This window comes from Hyla sarda, chromosome 6, assembly GCF_029499605.1.
Source record: "Hyla sarda isolate aHylSar1 chromosome 6, aHylSar1.hap1, whole genome shotgun sequence".
Classification (NCBI taxonomy): domain Eukaryota; kingdom Metazoa; phylum Chordata; class Amphibia; order Anura; family Hylidae; genus Hyla; species Hyla sarda.
Window position 1 is genome coordinate 62232475 of NC_079194.1, and position 20836 is coordinate 62253310.

The window sequence follows — 20836 nt, forward strand, 5'->3', positions numbered from 1 at the left end:
GTTAGATTTGCTCCATTGTCACCAAAGAATGCCGGAAGATGTCAGCACCAAACTGTGAAAGAAGGCAAGAAGTTCATTCTCTTACTGAGAGTCAGTCAGGCTGTCACAGATCTTTTTTTTCTTCCCTTATAGAGACACAAAGAATATATGAAAATGTTAAAGGAGAGAGAAGAGGCATTAGGTAAGTAGCAGCACCGACACAGTGGTTAGTGAGAAATCTGGCTTTGCTCATAAGCTGACATGGCTCTGAGCTGTAGAGAAGGCACTACAAGACAATCATTTACTGACAGCAGGAATTCAATACCGGTGCTGGTTGGCTGGGTCTTGTAGTATTGGCAGATCAGCATTGTAAATTGAATTTCAAGGTTAGGAAAGTTACAACGGCCCAGAAATATTGTAACTTAAAGGGGTACTCTGCCCCTAGACATCTTATCCCCTATCCTCCGCAATCTCCCTGCTGCACCTGCCGGCGTTTGTTTAGAGCGTCGGGTAGAGCGCCAGAGGCTCGTTACGTCACGGCCGCCCCCTCAATGCAAGTCTATGGGAGGGGGCGTGACGGCCGTCACGCCCCCTCCCATAGACTTGCATTGAGGGGGCGTGGCCGTGACATCACAACTGGGGCGTGGCCGTGACGTCACAAGCTTCCGCCCCCCATCGCCAGTCATCTAGCATGGAGCGCAGTTGGCTCCATGCATCGGATGTCTGGGGTGCCGCAGCAGAGATCACGTCGGTCCCCCTTTGGATACAGGAAAAGATGTCTAGCGGCAGAGAACCCCTTTAAAGGGGATGAGCCCTTTTCATAATGCAGCACCAGGTCCCATGCCTGTCACCTAGCAAACAGATTAATTTGATTAGGAAAACTGTAGCCAGCAAGGAATTTCCCTAGCAGCCGACATTGCTGGGAAATGTATTATGTGGTGGCCGATAAAATAAATGGGTAATACAGGGATGACTTGAGTCCGCCAGAGCAATAACTGATCGTATAGAATGACTCTTCATTCTGGTTTATTGAGCAGTAGACCCTCCTGTATAATGTCCATGTTTCCTAATAGGACATATATACAGGAATTGTGTAAGGGGACACTGCTGTTTTTATAAGGCGTTTATATTAAACTTTTAAGGACACAAGATTTATTGGGAGACCAGAAGATGCTATAAGAAAAGCTGTACTTATGTATTTTTTTTTTTTTTTTAATAGAGGAAGCAGATGAAGTAGAGCGGCTTGTCACTTCTAAAAGAGAGTCCCTTACATTTGACCACCCCAACCACACAGTAACTGTGACAACCATCAGTGACCTGGATCTTTCCGGAGTGGGTCTCCTGCCTCCTAACATGATAGAGGTATGATTATAAGTTTTCTCTGTGCCAACACATTTGATCTTTTTATAGGGTTTCTGCTTTCTGTGAAAACTAATATTCGCCCATATATGAGCATGATGTAACCCTGGTAGACTACAGCCATATGTGTCCATATTTTCACCCCATGTCATTTTTATCTACAACATTCTGTGCTGACAGATTTCTAACTACATATTTAGAACAGTTACAGCTCCATTTTACAATACAGGGATCCATATCCCCTGCATGGGAATAAATGGGAATTATTAGGCAGCAAGGTTAGGGTGAGGAATGTTAAAAGAAACCAAATGTTTATTAACAATTTTGACATGTTGTAGAGTCCTGACATAAAGTTTCGATCAGTTGAGGTCTGAGTGTTCAGACCCTGACCGATTACTAGAACACGGTAAAGGGACAATAGTTCTAAGTGTATTATCTCCGTGCTTGTCTCTAAGGATTGTCTCTGACCCCGGGACAGAGAGCGGGAATAGACTGAATCAGCCACACAGTTTTCCCCATGTTCATTCTAGTGATCAGTTGAGTTAAGAGCTCTGTCCCTGACCAATCAAAACATTTTGACATGTCCAAAAGTTTTTTTTTTTTTGTTTTTTATTTTCTTTTTTAAAGTGACAGGTACACTTTAAGTAATTTCTCATACTCAAAGCTATTCTAAGAACAAGAGGTAATTACATTTTCACTCCCATCATATGCCCACACAACAAGAAAACTAAAGGGGTTGTCCAGCAAAAGAAACACACTGTCTGTGGTGTCAAAATGTAGAATAAAGAAGCTTACTAATAGTGTTGATATTCAAGGTAAACAAATTGCCCATTTCAGATGTAGGGTTCTTAATGTAACATCTGACATCACAGAGAACAAAGTTCTCTCCCTTACCACCCCCTTCCCCTGCCCTTCTGTCAGTGTAGGAGGTGACCAGTGATGTGAAAGGGGGAGCTGGTATTAATGCTCATTAGATTCATGACTAATTAAGGCAGCAGGGTGCCTTTTTCCAATCACAGAAGTTTTCATCAGAACAGGCTACCTGCTGCTTTATCTAATGAGTCTTGACGGGGAGAGCTGGTATTTCAGCTCATTAGATAAGGCAACAAAACATGGAGCCTGTTCTGGTGAAACAACTGTGACAGAGAACAGGCTTCCTGCTGCCCTATGTAATGAGCCATAAATCTATTAAGCGGTAATACCATCTCTCCCCTTCACATCACTGGTCTCATTCTATGCTAACAGGAGAGCCTGGGGTGTGACATCCCAGCTTACAAGGGAAAAGCATAGCTGATATGGATGATATCTGCACTATTGCCAATAACATAACTTGCTTACTAATTCCTTTTGACACATCCTGGTGGTAGCTCCTCCCACACGTCCTCTGATTCAGAGGCTCCTGTGTTGACTCCTGAATGCACAAGTTTGCGGCGTGTCCACAGAGGAGCAATAGTAGAGAATGTGTCCTGACCTCAGTCACTGTGCCCTCCCAACATGCAAAAGAAGCAGGCATTAGAAGTGAGCGAGGGAGTCAGGAGAGCGCCACTGTCAGCACTGGTTATTTCCCTGGACAACCCCTTTAATCTTTATCTTGCATCTTTCTGCCTGCAGTGGCCATTTGTATATCCAGTACTGCTACTGTATAGGCCAGGTAGAACATTATACACTTCTGGCTGTCTGCAGCTGCTTCAAAGGAAGGCATAGTAGCTCACTGTGTTGTTGAGCTTGGGGTGTGAACAGTATGCTGTAAACTTCCTCTAAGTTGGTTGCAGGCAGCCAGAACTTTACTATTTTAACCGTTGTCCATGTAGGGGATTTGGGACTCTGTAACAGAAAAATAAAACTTTGTCTACTAGTAGTTTGGTGAACTTTAGACCTCACTCGTTTTAGGTTCGTATTGTATTAGGAAAGGAGCTCAGTTATTCTTGTAGATGGCAATTCATTGTAGGGTAGCCATTCTTTCAATTTTATTTTTATCAAATGTATGGCGCAACCAAAAAGTTGTATTTGTGTGGGGAAATTAAAAAGAAGACCCCAATTTAACAACTTTTGGGAAGTTTTTGTTTTCACTCCTTGCAATTTACAGTAAAACTGAAGTTCTCTTTATTCTGTTGGTCAATACGATTAAAATAATACCCATGGTTACACGCTTTTCTAATATACTACATTTAAAAAACAAATGAATGTTTAAAATTGCCCTATTCTGACCTATAACTTTCAGCCAAGATGGCGGACGGAGGTCTCCTCAACTGCCGTCATCATGGGGTCTTCTTCTCGCGTCTTAATCTTTCCAGTACTTATTAGCTGCTGAATACTACAGAGGAAATTCTTTTCTTTTTGGAACACAGAGCTCTCTGCTGACATCACGAGCACAGTGCTCTCTGCTGACATCTCTGCTCATTTTAAGAACTGTCCAGAGTTGGAGAAAATCCCCACAGCAAACATATGCTGCTATGGACAGAGATGTCAGCAGAGAGCACTGTGGTCATGATGTCAGCAGACAGCTTTGTGTTCCGAAAAGAAAAGAATTTCCTCTGTAGTATTCAGCAGCTAATAAGTACTGGAAGGATTAAGATTTTTTTAATAGAAGTAATTTACAAATCTGTTTAACTTTCTGGCACCAGTTGATATATGTAAAAAAAAAATAATAATAAATTCCACCGGAGTACCCCTTTAATAGCAATCATTAGATTGCTATGTACTGTTCAGTACTACGTAATATCATAGTACTGATTAGTATTATGGCTCTCCAGGCTGCACAAGATCCTGCATGACTAGGCAGGTGAGGGGACCTCCGGCACCCATTTGCACTTATCGGACCCCCGCGATTGCACCTAAACCGCAAAAGTCGTTAAATTTTAAATGAGTGACTGCTCAAAAATTTGACAATTCTTCCCCCCCCCCATGCATAACCTACATCCTTTTTGATTCTACCAATAAATTCAGAAACAAAGTTGCACAACAAATGAGCAATTCTGTCCATTCTTTGTAGCAATTTTATTGGAGTCTCTATTTCATTTTTAAGTTTGTGCCCCATATTAGCTTTTAGCACCTTGATGTAAAAACTGATATAAAATGCACAAGTTATTGTTATGAGTTCTAGAGATATGAAGTCCCGCTTCCTGTGATATGGGAAATTCCATCCAGGGAGGCCCCAGCACAGGAGCCAGGAAATTCTCAAAATAGTAATTCCTCTGCACTCATGTATGGAAAAGCACTTCAGCCGGCTGTGGCAACGCATCCACGTGGCGTATACTACTGTTTTTCGTTCACTTCCTGGTGGTATAGGATTGTGAAATTATAATTTTTTTTTTTCCGTAGTTTGCTATGGTATATTCATCACAGAATGTGTTCATCAGTGACATTTTTACACCTTGTCACTGTATATAAGTAAGTGTTTCCCAACCAGTGTGCCTCCAGCTGTAGCAAAACTACAACTCCCAGCATGCCCGGACAGCCAAAGGCTGTCCGGGCATGCTGGGAGTTATAGTTTTGAAACAGCTGGAGGCACCCTGGTTGGGAAACACTAGTATAAGTGACCCACATACAGATGTCAACTAATCGAGTGTATATCCATGAATTGATCTGTGGGCACATTCACTGCGGTTGGCTTTTGGGAGGTGTTGCTGAAATCCAGTACATCTCAATAGTTGGGTCAGTTAGTAGCGCCAATGTGAGTTTTTTTTTTTTCCAGAAAGGAAGCTTTTCAACATTTCATTAGAGCACATTTAGGACACTTTCACTCCGCGGTATTGTGGTCAGTATATTAATCCAAAACCAGAAGTGAAACAGATGTTGAGGAAAAAGTGATGGAAAGATTAGCACCTCCTCTGTTCTTTGGCTCATTCCTAGTTTTTGCTAAAAACACCGAAGCTAAATACTAACTACAATTTAACCACGTAACAGTGGCCTTATGGTGAAATAACACTTGCAGTGTATTTATCAATTTATTTATTTACTGTATATACTCTAGTATAAGCCGACCCGAATATAAGCCGAGGCCCCTAATTTCACCCCAAAAACCCAGGAAAAGTTATTGACTCGACTATAACCCTAGGGTGGGAAATACATCATCCCCCCCCCCCCTGTCATCATCCAGACCCCCATCATTAACACTTTCATCATCATCACCCTGTCATCACCCCCCCCCCCCCTTCATCACTGCCTGTTATCATTCCCCCCCTTCATCATCCCCCTGTCATCATTCCACACCCCCCCTCATCATCACTGCCTGTCATACACCCCCCCTTCATCATCACCACCTGTCATCAGCCCGCTTACACCCCCCCCCCCTTTCATCATCACCGCTTGTCAATGTCTGATTACAGTGGTATTCAACCTGCGGACCTCCAGATGTTCCAAAACTACAACTCCCAGCATGCTGGGAGTTGTAGTTTTGGAACATCTGGAGGTCCGCAGGTTGAATACCACTGCGGCCTTCAACATCATCCAGACCCCCTCCCCCCCCCCCCCCCTTTTTAGTTTTGTACTCCCCTCCGCTCGGCGGGACGTTAGGGTGAGCTGGTCTGGGCCATCTGTGCTGCAGGGACCGTCCGGTGGGGAGGGATAGTCGTTCCGGGCTGTCCATTTTCACCGGGGGGGCCTCTTCTCCGCGCTTCAGGCCCGGAATAGAGACGATGCCTTGACGACGACGCACAGGGACGTTGCTCATGCACGTCCCTGTACATCGTCGTCAATTCAACGTCACTATTCGGGGGCCAGGCCCGAAGCGCGGAGAAGAGGGCCCCCCGGTGAAGATGGACAGCCCGGAATGACTATCCCTCCCCACCGGACGGTCCCTGCAGCACAGATGGCCCGGACCAGCTCACCTTAACGTCCCGCCGAGGGGAGGGGAGTACAAAACTAAAGGGGTGGGGGGGGGGTTTGGATGATGACTAAGGCTGCAGTGGTCTTCATTATATAAAGAGACGTAGTTGTTAATCAACGGGGTCCACGTCTTCCCCAATGTATAATTTAATCATCCAGCATAATCGCAAATATATAGGGCAAATACTATGTGCCAGGGATGTGCATATATAAAACTTAGCTTTTAATTTATCAAAAATACTAAAAAAAGATATAGTAGTGTTTAGTGATGTATAAATGATATGTTAGATCACTAGTATCATTGGTCTACACTGGCCTCTGCAGGGCCCAGCCAGTCCAGTGCAACCAATCACCCTAGGCGGCATATGCACACCACAAGGTGATAATAGTTTTAAACCACAACGCGTTTTTACCTGCTGGTACTGAGCAGGTGTCCTCAGGAGGTATAGAAAGTGATCTTCAACCTGCGGACCTCCAGATGTTTCAAAACTGCAACTCCCAGCATGCCCGAGCTTGCTGGGAGTTGTAGTTTTGAAACATTTGGAGGTCCGTAGGATGAAGACCACTGAGGGCGAAGAGTTCACTCGAATATAAGCCGAGGGGGGGGGGGGGGGGGGTGTTTTCAGCACGGAAAATCGTGCTGAAAAACTCGGCTTATACTCTAGTATATACTGTGTGTGTGTGTATGTATGTATATATATATATATATATATATATATATATATATATATATATATATATATATATATATATATATATATATATAATATTTTAACTAAACCAACTTTACTTGGCAGAGGTGTCAGCTGTTAGATCTTACTCTGTGAATGCAGCATCAAACTGGGTTAATAATGTATCCTTGATTTTGAATACAGGATTACAGATGTCAGGGGAGAGAAGATGTGGGATATTGTACTTTACGACCTTTTGGTTTTTAGAAGAGATAAGCCACCACCAGATGTGTGTTAGTAGCGGCTCTCCCCACCCCCCTTCTTATTGGGGTCACAAGTATGCCAGGGCCAAACTGACCATGCATGTTCTTAGGGACCAAACCAGTGTTCAGGTGACTGCTATCCCATGTGTATGGCAGCGTTCAGATGACAGCTATTCCATGTGTATGGCAGCGTTCAGATGACAGCTATCCCATGTGTATGGCAGCGTTCAGATGACAGCTATCCCATGTGTATGGCAGCGTTCAGATGACTGCTATCCCATGTGTATGGCAGCGTTCAGATGACAGCTATCCCATGTGTATGGCAGCGTTCAGATCACTGCTATCCCATGTGTATGGCAGCGTTCAGGTGACTGCTATCCCATGTGTATGGCAGCGTTCAGATGACAGCTATGCCATGTGTATGGCAGCGTTCAGGTGACTGCTATCCCATGTGTATGGCAGCGTTCACATGACTGCTATCCAATGTGTATGGCAGCATTCACATGACTGCTATCCAATGTGTATGGCAGCTTTCAGATGACTGCTATCCAATGTGTATGGCAGCGTTCACATGACTGCTATCCAATGTGTATGGCAGCGTTCACATGACTGCTATCCAATGTGTATGGCAGTGTTCAGATGACTGCTATCCCATGTGTATGGCAGCGTTCAGATGACAGCTATCCCATGTGTATGGCAACGTTCAGATGACAGCTATCCAATGTGTATGGCAGCGATCAGATGACTGCTATCCCATATATATGGCAGCGTTCAGATGACTGCTATCCCATGTGTATGGCAGCGATCAGATGACTGCTATCCAATGTGTATGGCAGCGATCAGATGACTGCTATCCCATGTGTATGGCAGCGATCAGATGACTGCTATCCCCTGTGTATGGCAGCGATCAGATGACTGCTATCCCCTGTGTATGGCAGCGATCAGATGACTGCTATCCCCTGTGTATGGCAGCGATCAGATGACTGCTATCCCATGTGTATGGCAGCGATCAGATGACTGCTATCCCATGTGTATGGCAGCGATCAGATGACTGCTATCCCATGTGTATGGCAGCGATCAGATGACTGCTATCCCATGTGTATGGCAGCGATCAGATGACTGCTATCCCATGTGTACGGCAGCGATCAGATGACTGCTATCCCATGTTTATGGCAGTGTTCAGATGACTTCTATCCCATGTGTACGGCAACGATCAGATCACTGCTATCCCATGTGTATGGCAGCGTTCAGGTGACAGTTATCCCAGGTGTATGGCAGCGTTCAGATCACTGCTATCCCATGTGTATGGCAGCGTTCAGATGACAGCTATCCCATGTGTATGGCAGCGTTCAGATGACTACTATCCCATGTGTATGGCAGCGATCAGATGACTGCTATCCTATATGTATGGCAGCGTTCAGATCACTGCTATCCCATGTGTATGGCAGCGTTCAGATGACAGCTATCCCATGTGTATGGCAGCGTTCAGGTGACTACTATCCCATGTGTATGGCAGCGATCAGATGACAGCTATCCTATATGTATGGCAGCGTTCAGATCACTGCTATCCCATGTGTACGGCAGCGTTCGGATGACTCCTATCCCATGTGTATGGCAGCGTTCAGGTAACAGTTATCCCATGTGTATGGCAGCGTTCAGATGACGCTATCCCATGTGTATGGCAGCGTTCAGATTACTGCTAGCCTATATATATGGCTAGTTTCACACTACTGGCTTTAAAGCACCTTGAAGTGTGTCTGTTTGGCTCTGACAAGGCCAGCTATAAAATTGCATTAAAGAGTTTTTCTATTGGGTGGCCCTGTCATATAGTCACTGTGCATAATATACTGTGAACTTGAAATCTGTCACAGAATTCTGATCTGGATAAGGAGGTGGTGTTCTTAAAGAGGTTTCACTGTATGTGTTAAGGCAGTGGGAATGGTTCAGAGTTGTATTTTCTCATTTGTCTATTCTATGGTTCCTTTATCTATGTATCTTTTAGCAGGAGGAAAATGAGAAAAAGGCTGAAGAACAACCGTCCGTATCCATATCTTCTCTATCCAGAAAAGCAGGAGATCCGCTGCTTTCAAAGAGGTGAATATTTGTTAGGGATGTAGATACGTCCAGTCCATGTGTCCAACTACAGTGGGCAAATAAAATGTGGATTAACTGAGAAGAGAAGAGACCGCCCCCTTTCAAACACGCAGCGGGAAACCTGCAAATAAATCCACCTGTGTGAACGTACCTCTAATATGGAAGGGGTCAATGGGTGTTTTTAAACTTTTTTTTATTAAACCACTTTTTTTTTTTTTAGGAGGAATCATTTATATTCCTCATGTAGATCAATGCAGTTCTATTGAACTCTATTTGATCTGTGTTCATTTGATTGAACCTGTCAATCAAATGCAGATCTATGGGGGCAGCCATGGATGCAGAGGTAAGCCCACCGGCTACCTCCACAGGGGATTGTGATGCTCCACAAATTGTTGGATTCTCTTTCTGTAAAAACTTTGCATGTAAACTTGAATATTGTGTATACATAGAGGGGTGTGTTTATACATTTTTAAGTTTATTGAACTCTGTTTCTTTGGGGTATGAATGGGACAGTTGCAAAAATTTCTGCAATAAATGGATAATAGTATGAAAAAACAAAGAGCATGTTCACCTTACTGATCCCCTGTTCTCCCATGCTGTCACTTCCCTAGTCCTTTGCCAGTCTGTTCGCCAGGCTGCAGCAATCTTGAGGCTTGTGGACACGACTTATACAGCCAGTTGAACAGTCTGGAAAAGAGCTGGTAAAGGATCGGTGCAGAAAGGGGTTGGTAAAGGGCAAATACTACATATGCTCTATTGTAGATGATCTTAATCTACAGAGGCAAATCCGTAACCCAACATCTAACCAACCTGGTGCAACTTTGTCCTATAAATTGGCAATAAACATTTTCGGTAGCAAAACCATTACATGTAGGCTTATCCTTAAAGGGGTACGCCATCCCTAGACATCTTATCCCCTATCCAAAGGATAGGGGATAAGATGTCTGATTGTGGGGGCCCCGCAGCTGAAACCCCTGCAATATCTTTGCAGCACCCTGCGTTTCTTTAGAACGCTGGGTGGCGGCGGCAGGGGTTGTGATGTCAAGACCATGCCCCTCGATGTCACACCACGCCCCCTCAATGTACGTCTATGGGAGGGGGCATGATGGTCTTCACGCGCCCTCCCATAGACTTGCATTGAGGGGGCGTGGTGTGACGTCACGAGGGGCATTGACTTGACATCACAACCCCCTCCGCCGGTTCCAAGTGTCCGGAACAAAATGTTCCTAACGATGTGGCAGCGGAGTACCCCTTTTAAAGTGAATATGGGAACTCCAGTAACCAGGATGTCTTAGGGCCAGGCAGCAGTTGTACTACTAAGACCAAAAAAAAAATCAGTACTGCTCTGCTAGATAGATCACTTACTATATAGTCTTACTTAAAACATTAAATGGGATTTAGTTATAGCATAAAATCCAGAAGACTGTTTTTTAAACCCATTTTGTCTCCCTAGGATCTGCAGTCTCACAAAGTCTCTCCACGTTCGCAGTCAACAGAAATCCAAGAAGCGGCCACAAAAGTTACATGACAAGAAGCAAGCCACAGCCAAGACAACTAGACGTACAACCAAAGCTCAACGCAGGAGGCAAACTGGCAGAACTGGGCGGAATAGAGAGTAAACTATATGTCCGGCTTCTGCCACATACAGACTTTATACTAAGGTTACGTTCCTTCATGTTTTAGGATTTCCAGATGGTTTGATGACAAAGTACGTTGCAGCAAGGACTGCTCTACAGTGACGTTACCCACACTGCAGAATACTTGTTTTATTGTTTTATTGCTGTTTTCTACATGCACCAGAGAATATAATGGTAAAGCTTTTCTATACTGTTTAAGCTCTGCCGTTCTGTTCTTGGATTTCATTCTCTCCCATCGTCCTTGTGTGTTTTGTTATTCAGCCTGTTCTGTAACCAATGACAGATAAGGGGGAGGTCACCTGTTGTTTAAAAGGTCCTCTGGGAGATGGGAACAAAATGTGTAGAACAGGAGAGGCCGCTCCAGTCTCACCATGCAGGTAACCGATCAGGGATGGGCTGAGTATTAATATTTATAGTAATGATGATTATTCAGGGAATGATGCACTGATGGCTCAGGTTACATTATGCGCCATATCTTTGCATACAAAACACTTTTATATTGTGGGATTGCACCTGGCACTAGCAGTGAAGATAACATTACTGGTGTGCATCACCCTCCTCATAAGTGCCTGCCGAGGCTGCTTCCCTCCTAAAGGAATGGCACCTTGGTGCTGGTCATTACCTCTACTGCCATTTGTGTGCTTGGGAAATTATTTATGCAGATTTTTTTTTAAGACTGCATTTTCACACTTGTATAGTTGAATGCACACAAGTATTACCTGTAATTGTTTTCTTACTGTTGTGTACAGTCCAGTTGATGCTTGAAGATTATACATTTGTTTTTTGTTTATACATGTGTTGGATTGTGGGGTTAAATTTTGCTGTTCCAAAAGGATGTCATTGCTCAGATTTTTTATTTGTAATCCCTGACTACGTACATCACCAACCATAGATTTTGTAGTAGATTGAAAGACTAGTTGCATATAAGCATAATACGGCTGCACTTCTGGGCCTATATCTTGGCATAACCTCATGTCTAATGAACAAACGCGAGCCCACTCAACAGTAGATAAACACCTATAAAAAGGACCCCCACTGATATAATCTTATAAATACATAACTAAATATATCTTTTATTGCAGTTCATCAAATATTAAAATTACTTAAAGGGTTCTCTGGTGGAAAACGTTTTCAAATTAGTGGGTGCCAGAAAGTTAAAAAGATTTGTAAATTACTTCTATTAAAAAATCTTAATCCTTCCAGTAGTTATCAGCTGCTGTATGCTCCAGAGGAAGTTGTGTAGTTCTTACCAGTCTGACCACAGTGCTCTCTGCTGCCACCTCTCTGTCAGGAACTGTCCAGAGTAAATGCCCATAGCAAACTACTTCTGCTCTGGACAGTTCCTGACATGGACAGAGGTGTCAGCAGAGAGCACTTTGGTCAAACTGAAAAGAACTACACAACTTCCTCTGTAGTATACAGCAGCTGATAAGTACTGGAAGGATTAAAGTTTCTAAGTAGAAGTAATTTACAAATCTGTAACTTCCTGGCACCAGTTGATTGGAAAACATTTGTTTTCCACCGGAGTACCCCTTTTTAAAAGAGACATAAGGTCACGTCGTACAGAGGAACAGATAGGTAGTGACTGGGGGATAGGCCATAAAATAATTACATAAAAGATATACAGATATGAAAAAAAAATAGCAAACTACATAGTCATTAATACATGCTTAACATATCTAAAGGGCTCCACTGCTAGACCAAGGTCAGATGTTGCAAAACTACAACTCTCAGCATGCCCAGTGGTAGTTTTGCACCATCTGGAGGTTCACAGTTTTTGTGACCACTGTTGTAGAGCTTTTTACCATAGGCCAAAGTTTGGAGACCACTGCCATAGGGCTTTTTACATCTGGAGGGCCACAACAGCTGGAGGTGCAGTTTGGAGACCACTTCTCTACGGCTCCCTTGGGAAGCTTCACATTACAACACATAGATAGATGATATGGAGTTTCCCTGAGCCGAGGGCTGTGTCTGATGCAAGCCCTGATGATTTCTCCTGTCTATTCGGCTGACAAGCTAAACTACTAGCACAAGAGTTGGGGCAGTCAGTGGGCCAAGCAGGTTTACACAGTTAAAGGGGTAATCCAGGAAAAAACTTTTTTATATTTATCAACGGGCTCCAGAAAGTTAAACAGATTTGTATATTACTTCTATTAAAAAAATCTTAATCCTTTCAGTACTTAGGAGCTTCTGAAGTTAAGGTTGTTCTTTTCTGTCTAAATCCTCTCTGATGACACGTGTCTCGGGAAACGCCCAGTTTAGAAGAGGTTTGCTATGGGCATTTGCTTCTAAACTGGGTGTTTCCCGAGACACGGGTCATCTGAGAGGACTTTGACAGAAAAGAACAACCTTAACTTCAGAAGCTCCTAAGTACTGAAAGGATTAAGATTTTTTTAATAGAAGTAATATACAAATCTGTTTAACTTTCTGGAGCCAGTTGATATATAAAAAAGTTTTTTCCTGGATATAATCCCTTTAACCTGCTAGAAACATTGGATATACACCCTTTCCATTCCTCTCTACTTGGAAAAATAAAGTAATGCTCTGCTTATACCCTAGCTTAACCAAAGGCTTTTTGGGCATGCTGAGAGTTGTAGTTTAGCAACACTCTGGTTGGAAAAAAAATTGTCCTAGCTGATTTGTAGGAACTCTGGTTACTCCTAAACTCAGAAAGAGGCTGTTTGGTTCTCTTTTGGGGGGAGGTATTGGTTGTATACGTTGCAACCTTCTGGTCGAAGTATACATTTAAAATGTGATGATGTGAATAGAGCCCAAGCATACTGCAACAGATTGTTGTTCTTTAGGGAGGCAGACACTTATGATCAACTGTAGGATATGGACGATTGGGTCCCAACAAGGCTAAAAAAAAGTAAACACTAAGCCGCGCATCAGTGGTCACGTGATCCCACGTGACTGGTGGTAATGTGGGAAGCTTGTTCTGTTGAGGTGTTCTTCAGCATGGTGCTGTTGCCAACAGACAAATCCTCCTCCTATAAGAGGAATCGGGCAGCCTTCCCCAGACGCCTCATCAGAGGAGGATATAAGGCCTTCAATGAAGAAGTTCAAGTTTAGAGACACAGCACTAGACTTAATGCTGCTTACACCCAGTCTGGGGCATTTCATTTATGACAGTAATTCGTGAGGCATTTCCCTTAAATGTTGGTCATGCAACGTTTGCATCATCTGACTGATGTCCCTACTAAAGTGGATTGAGACTGCGAATTACAAATGCCAAGAATGGGCTTAGCTGGTTGTACCCCACCTAATAAACTTTTTCAAAGATGGGCTATCTCTGCTCCATCAGAAGTTAAGGAGTTTGGCCATTCCAATGCGTCATACATCTTCTCAAGAGTCATAAGAGGAATCCTCTCTCATTTGTGGGGCTTCAGGTATCACACGCCTAATATGCCTAGACATCATACTTTGTCTTTCACTCCGACAGAGAAAAGCTACTGCTACAAATAGACAAACTCATGTCACTTCTCACACCCACAGGTTTCTAGGTAGACATAGAAAAGTAGATTTTATTCCCCTGCCAGTCTCTTATTTTCCTAGGTTTCTCCATAAACACTCTAGATCTCACCTTCAGTCCAGAAGACAAGTGGCTAAAGCTAAGACACAAGTGGCTAAAGCTAAGATCTGAGTTTGTCTCCGCTTGAGAATTAGCAAGCCTGATCAGCAAAATAGTAGCCATGAGACCAGGCTTCCACACGGCTGCTTCATGTTGTCAGATGCAATTCTGGCTCAATACACTCCAATGTCAGAAAATCTTCTGGGACTCCCGCCTTAACCTCACCAACACAGTAGCAAACAAACTTGAGTCCTCCCCCTCCATATTCAGTCATACATGACAATAAAGTTGGGCACTTATCGCCTAGGATGGGGAACATTCTTAGCAATGGGGGCAGTGAAGGGCAAAATGGAGAGGCCCAGAATTGAGCTTCCACATAAACCTACAGGAGCTGAGCACAACCACACTGGGTCTACAGAACCTAATCAACCCAACATCACATCTTCAAATGGACAACAGAACAGTGGTATCTTCTATAAACAGTATAGGAGGAACGAGATTGAGAGCCCTGTGCACAGAAGCGCTGGATTCCTGGTCCTGAGCTCAGGCCGACAACCTAATCCTGAGAGTCCATTATGTTCCAGGTCACTCCAATGATGTAACAAATGCTCTCTCAAGGGACAAGATTTCTTAAAGCTGGCCAATAAGGTAAATTTCTTGATAAACCATTCACTGATTCCTTAAACACCAACCAGATACAAGTCCATTATTTTGGAGTTCAAACAGTAGTGCTCGAAACATCACTACATGCTTAAAGCATACCTGTCATATCCCACAAAAATATGTTATATGTTACTCTGTACGTAATCCTGATCATGTACATGTACTTTTTATGTCCCTATCACTGATATTTCACTAAAATATAGCATATTACAGCTGCTCAATGTCTTTTCCATCTTCCCAAAGAGAGAGAGTGTGTCCCTCTCTTGCCTTCACTGTGATGACTCCTCCCCCTCCCACTTTCTGCTGACTCACTGGTCTCGGGAGCCTGAGTTCAGCCTTCAGGAAAGAGTCTCCTAGGACTGTATCCACCTTTTCCAGCCCACCGGAAAGCTGAACTGATTTATGCAGGAAAAGTCATCAACTGCCGAGCCGAGAAGTTTGTGACGAATCGAATTTACTGTAAGTTCGCTCATCTCTAGTTGGGATCTTTTAGTGAATAAGCTTTGATGCTTGATTACGCTATTCCACTGGATTTAGGGGTTTTATTTAGGTTCAGTAGTCACGTAGGATTAGGATTGAGTTAGACTGAACTCACAGTTTTGTATTCGGCTGAAGGTAGCAGGCTTCAGGCCTAGATTTGTCTTGAAAGTATTCACGGAGCTTCTCTCTCTCTGCTAGTCCGAAACCCAAGAGAGCGAGGATTGGATAACAGCACCATTTTATATGGCAAGGGGCAGGCTCAAAGCTTATTGGACCCCCAAACCTCTCAGTCCTATTACAAAGCTTTGTGGTACATCACGTGACATGAGCACCTGACCTGGAAGGTCCTTAACCTTAGCAGAGCGATATAATTATTAATCATGTGACCTAAGGTCCTGGAAGGAATATTTACACTATACAATATAAGAAATATACATAAAATTTAAGAAGGAAGAGGCGACTATGGGTTATCACACTAAGAGCATCCTATCAGGGTGGAGGAACTCTGACTTTGGGGACCTACCACACAAGGTACAGTACGTGTACAGTACCGGGACACCACAGTAGTCTTGCAACAGCTGGTGGCACGCTGGTTGGGAAACACTGGGTGAACGAGCCGTAACATTTGGCTTCTGCATTAAAACACGGGGAGATTTATCAAAACCTGTCCAGAAAAGAAGTTGCCCATAGCAACCAATCAGATTGCTTCTTTCATTTTTTAGAGGCCTTTTCAAAAATGAAAGAAGCGATCTGATTGGTTGCTATGGGCAACTCGGCAACTTTTCCTCTGGACAGGTTTGGATAAATCTCCCCCACAGTACCTATAATACAGCTAGGGGCCAAATACAGGAAAGTGGAGCCGGCTGCTAATCGCATATTCCTGTGCGGGGAATAGCACTTCAGGACAAGACTACAGGGACAACATCAGGCCACATTACAGGGATTTCCCAATGAATCATTTATTGTGCGAGTACACAAATACATTGGGGAGAAGCCAAGCACCGGGCTCTCTGCCGGCCGTGCTCTCCGGATACAGCCGTATAATCTGACTTTATTACACACAATATAATGTACAACATTCCTGTAATATTCCCGGGATTGCTTGAATACTTTAGATTTTTTTGTATATGACATATTAAATATAAGAAAGAACTGGGAGCAGAATATCCTCCTACAGACAAGGCTGGATTTCCCAACCAGGGTGCCTCCAGCTGTTGCAAAACTACAACTCCCATCATGCTGAGAGTTGTAGTTTTACAACAGCTGGAGGCACCCTGGTTGGGAAACACTGTTTTAAGCTGTGTACTAGGCCTTTTTCCATGTTTCAGACCCATTCCTACTTGTGGCTTACATATACTGATGCAAAATATGGAATGGGCCTTAAAGGGATACTCCGGTGGAAAACTTTTTTTTTATTTTTTATTAACTGGTGCCAGAAAGTTAAACAGATTTGTAAATTACTTCTATTAAAAAATCTTAATCCTTCCAGTACTTATTATTAGTACTAATTCTTTTCTTTTTGGAACACAGTGCTCTCTGCTGACATCATGACCACAGTGCTCTCTGTGGACATCTCTGTCCATTTTAGGAACTGTCCAGAGCAGCATATGTTTTCTATGGGGATTTTCTGGACAGTTCTTAAAATGGACAGGGGCTGTCAGCAGAGAGCACTGTGGTCATGTCAGCAGAGAGCTGTGTGTTCCAAAAAGAAAAGAATATCCTCTGTAGTATTCAGCAGCTAATAAGTACTGGAAGGATTAAGATCTTTTAATAGAAGTATTTTACAAATCTGTTTAACTTTCTGGCACCAGTTGATAAAAAAAATAAAAAATAATAATTCCACACGGGTACCCCTTTAAGCTGTGTACTAGGCCTTTTTCCATGTTTCAGACCCATTTCTAGTTGTGGCTTACTTACACTGATGCAAACTATGGAATGGGCCTTAAAGTGTACCTGTCGCTTAAAAAAACTAAATTTTTGATCGCTCAGGGTCTGACTGTTCTGACACCGACTAATCGTTAGAACATTTGTGGGGGGGGGGGGGGAGTACAACTGACCAAGACAATCCCATAGACTAACATTGTAAGTTTGTCTCGAGATAGCGCTTTTACTCACCCAGCTAGTTCTAGCAGTTGCAGTCTAAACACTCAAACGACCGATCAAGACTATTCCCAAGTCTTGACAACAAGTAAAAACTTTTTTTTTTTTTAAAGTGACAGTACCCATTTAAGATAGCGCCCCATACTCCAAAGTCAGGTCTAATGCACTGCATGAGGCTTTGGTGTTACATCTAAGCACTTTATAGCCATAAAAAAGCAGCTTATAAATTGTAGTCCAAGAATACTGTTGCCTTATTTCTACTATTCTTTTTTGTACAAGAATATGCACTTACAATTACTAGGAACCATATAATAGCATTTGACCATGTGGCAGTAAGGAAACTATAGTCGATATACCATAGTCGATACCATTCCTTTCTGCTGACACCTCCGTCCATGTCAGGAACTGTCCAGAGCAGGATAGGTTTGCTATTGGGAATTGTTCCAGCTCTGGACAGTTCCTGACATAGACAGAGGTGTCAGCAGAGAGCACCGTGGACAGACAGAAAAGAAATTCAAAAAGAAATGAGCTTCCTCTGTATTATACAGCAGCTGATAAGTACTGGAAGGATTAAGGATTTTAAATAAAAGTAATTTCCCATTTTTACGCTATAGAAAAAAATCCAGACTGGCGGGGAGGAAATTACATCTCACAATTATCAAGAGCTGAATCCAAATGGATTTTTAATATGAACAGTTTGATGCCGCATGGTCTGAACTCAGAGTTTGAACTCTTCGGCTTTTTGGAAAATTAGAAACACCAAAAAAATACGACAATAGAGACAAGTCCTTAAGTTTCTATATAAATATTTGACTCTGTATGCACAATAGCATAAAATAAAATAAAATGAACCCATATGATAGTAAAACAACTATAAGGAATAGCCCAAGTAAACCTAAGTAAAATCTCCACCCAAAAAAATGGACAATGCTGATCCAAGAAGATCCTCCTCCACCCGCGAGATATATAAGGATTGAGGATCCAGGGTCATACCATCTCCCTGACGAAGGAAGCCGTGCTTCTGAAACGCGTTGGGGGTATCTTGGATCTGATCTCGTACCGTAGTGACGTCACTAACCGGTCTCTGTTAAGCCGCGAACCAGGGTTATCACGGTAGAGAACGCTACCGGCCGGAGCGTACTCCCGTAATCCCCAATTGGATCTTCAGCAAAAAGGATCTGCATTCTCCGCTACATCACAGAACATAGAACCTAATGGACATTCTTTGACTTGCAGTGCCACAAACAAAGTAATAGGCATTTACTGCTATCTTCAATAAGGAACGAAATAGAACATTTTGTACAATCTGACATCTATAGAAACTGCCACTCAGGACCCCTATATATTCATGATTAATCCAGGTATACACAATGGGGGAGATTTCTCAAAACCTGTGCAGAGGAAGAGTGGTGTAGTTGCCCATAGCAACCAATCAGATCGCTTCTTTCATTTTCCACAGGCCTCTAAAGAGGCCTGTGGAAAATGAAAGAAGCGATCTGATTGGTTGCTATGGGCAACTACACCACTCTTCCTCTGCACAGGTTTTGAGAAATCTCCCAAATATCCATATTGATATATATATATATATATATATATAATTTTAATTCCATTTACTCCAAAACCAGATATCTAATAATACACTAATATATATACATTTTTGTTAAAATTAGAGCACAAAGAATAACCCTGCATAAAACAAACATACCATACCAATGGTCTGACTTCTTCCATCTCAGCCAGGTATGTGTAATCATTAATGTAAGCGCGTACTGTAACATATATGTGCGTTATACACATATATATATATATATATATATAAATATGTATGTATATATATATATATATATCTCCAAGTATCTTTGTATTGTATGAGTAACGGGATCTCACACTTCAGTACTGCAGCTACCATATTCACATTTCCCCATTCTAGCGCTTGTTGGATACTAATATAGTATTACAATATAATTTCCAAAGCTGTTTAACTTTCTGGCACCAGTTGATTAAAAAAAAAAAAGTTTTCTACCGGAGTACCCCTTTAAAGAGTTCTCTGATTTAAAGGGGTTATCCTGGTTTTATTAACTTTTCACTATCGGCTATTATGTAGTAAATGCTTTGGCATGTGTGGGGTGGATCGACCCCTTTTATTGTATTTTCAGGGTCCCCCCAGGTTTAGCATTCCTCCGGTGTTTGGATGAGCCTTTCCCAGGATCCTGTTCAGTTTGAGACAACAGCTGATCACAGGGGGCTTGGCTTCCCCTTGTCTTCCCAAGATGGCGCATGCGGTCCAGCTGTAGGTGCTGCTGCACGGGCATTCAATGCAACCCTCCGCGGTGGCACATTAAGCTGGACCACACACACCATCTTGGGGCTGGCTTGTAAGGAAAGTAGTGGATACGTTTTTCTGCATGATACATTTCCTTTAAATGGGCGCTGTTAGATACAAAAACTTTTAATATGTTGTAAAGCATGTATAACCAATAGGTTTTGCAATTGCTTTCATTAGAAACATTTTTGTATTTCATACTGAAAAAGCCAGTCAGAGAACTGCCTCCCTGCCTGCTTGGACACATACTAGTCCTGCTGTGTCCATGCATCATCACCTATGTCATGGACACACTTCCTTGATTGACAGCTGTGAGCGCAGGGCTCAGAGCTGGAGAAAAAATCCTCCCACTGTCAGCTTGTGTCCCGCTACTGTCAGTGAGGACAAGCTGGGAGTTGTAGTTTTGCTAATGCTTGGGGAGATGTGAGCAGACAGTATACTGAGGGAGGGGGCGGAGACCTGCACAGTGAGGCCACGCCCCCTCCCTTTGAGAGGAATTCAGACTAGTGAGCTATATTAAAAATGTAATAAAAATAAATAAATAAAGGTGATAGACACATAAAAATTAGATGTACATGGTCAGCATTAGGTACTGAGTGATATATAAAAAAAAAAAAAAAATTTTGTTGGATCTGACGGGTACGCTTTAAGTAAAACAAATTTGGGCCTGCCAGGCATGAAAAATAATAAAGTAAAGCGTATCACCTTATAAAGTCCATCACTAGTGCTGCTGTAGTTTCCCTGCTGAAGTAACAAACACATTGTAACCGATCACTGCATTGGGTTTGGAATGTCATGAAAAGAGTTGGGAGAGCGTGTCATCAGGGTAAAGTAAACAGAGGGCACTGAGGTGGACAGAGCACTGGTGA

The 20836-nt window shown here is 42.8% G+C and overlaps 3 protein-coding genes across 9 annotated transcripts in view; 2 read left to right on the forward strand and 1 right to left on the reverse strand.

Annotated features, from left to right (window-relative positions):
• NOL12 (nucleolar protein 12) overlaps positions 1–11684 on the forward strand; it is a 28759-nt gene extending 17075 nt beyond the window's left edge. For 3 of the 4 annotated variants that reach the window (XM_056523925.1, XM_056523923.1, XM_056523924.1), the window contains exons 4-7: positions 133–181; positions 1199–1341; positions 9102–9193; positions 10647–11683. In XM_056523925.1, coding sequence (XP_056379900.1) covers positions 133–181; positions 1199–1341; positions 9102–9193; positions 10647–10812 — 450 coding nt within the window. In that variant the 3' untranslated portion in view covers positions 10813–11683. Of the gene's footprint in view, positions 1–132; positions 182–1198; positions 1342–9101; positions 9194–10646 lie in introns of all 4 variants that reach the window. The other variant, XM_056523926.1, reaches the window with a different exon arrangement.
• Positions 1–16168, reverse strand: part of LOC130275684 (arf-GAP with dual PH domain-containing protein 1-like) — a 114372-nt gene extending 98204 nt beyond the window's left edge. Inside the window, exon 1 of the mRNA XM_056523920.1 lies at positions 16068–16168. The gene's annotated coding sequence lies outside the window, so the exon portion shown is untranslated. The remainder of the gene's footprint in view (positions 1–16067) is intronic.
• Positions 15935–20836, forward strand: part of TRIOBP (TRIO and F-actin binding protein) — a 117773-nt gene continuing 112871 nt past the window's right edge. Inside the window, exons 1-2 of one of the 4 annotated variants that reach the window (XM_056523916.1) lie at positions 16019–16075; positions 19315–19384. Coding sequence is in view for 2 of the 4 variants with exons in the window: in XM_056523912.1 (XP_056379887.1) it covers positions 19154–19185; positions 19315–19384 (102 nt within the window). In the remaining 2 variants the exon portion in view is untranslated. Of the gene's footprint in view, positions 16076–19152; positions 19186–19314; positions 19385–20836 lie in introns of those variants that run through there. The other 3 variants (XM_056523912.1, XM_056523914.1, XM_056523915.1) reach the window with 3 other exon arrangements.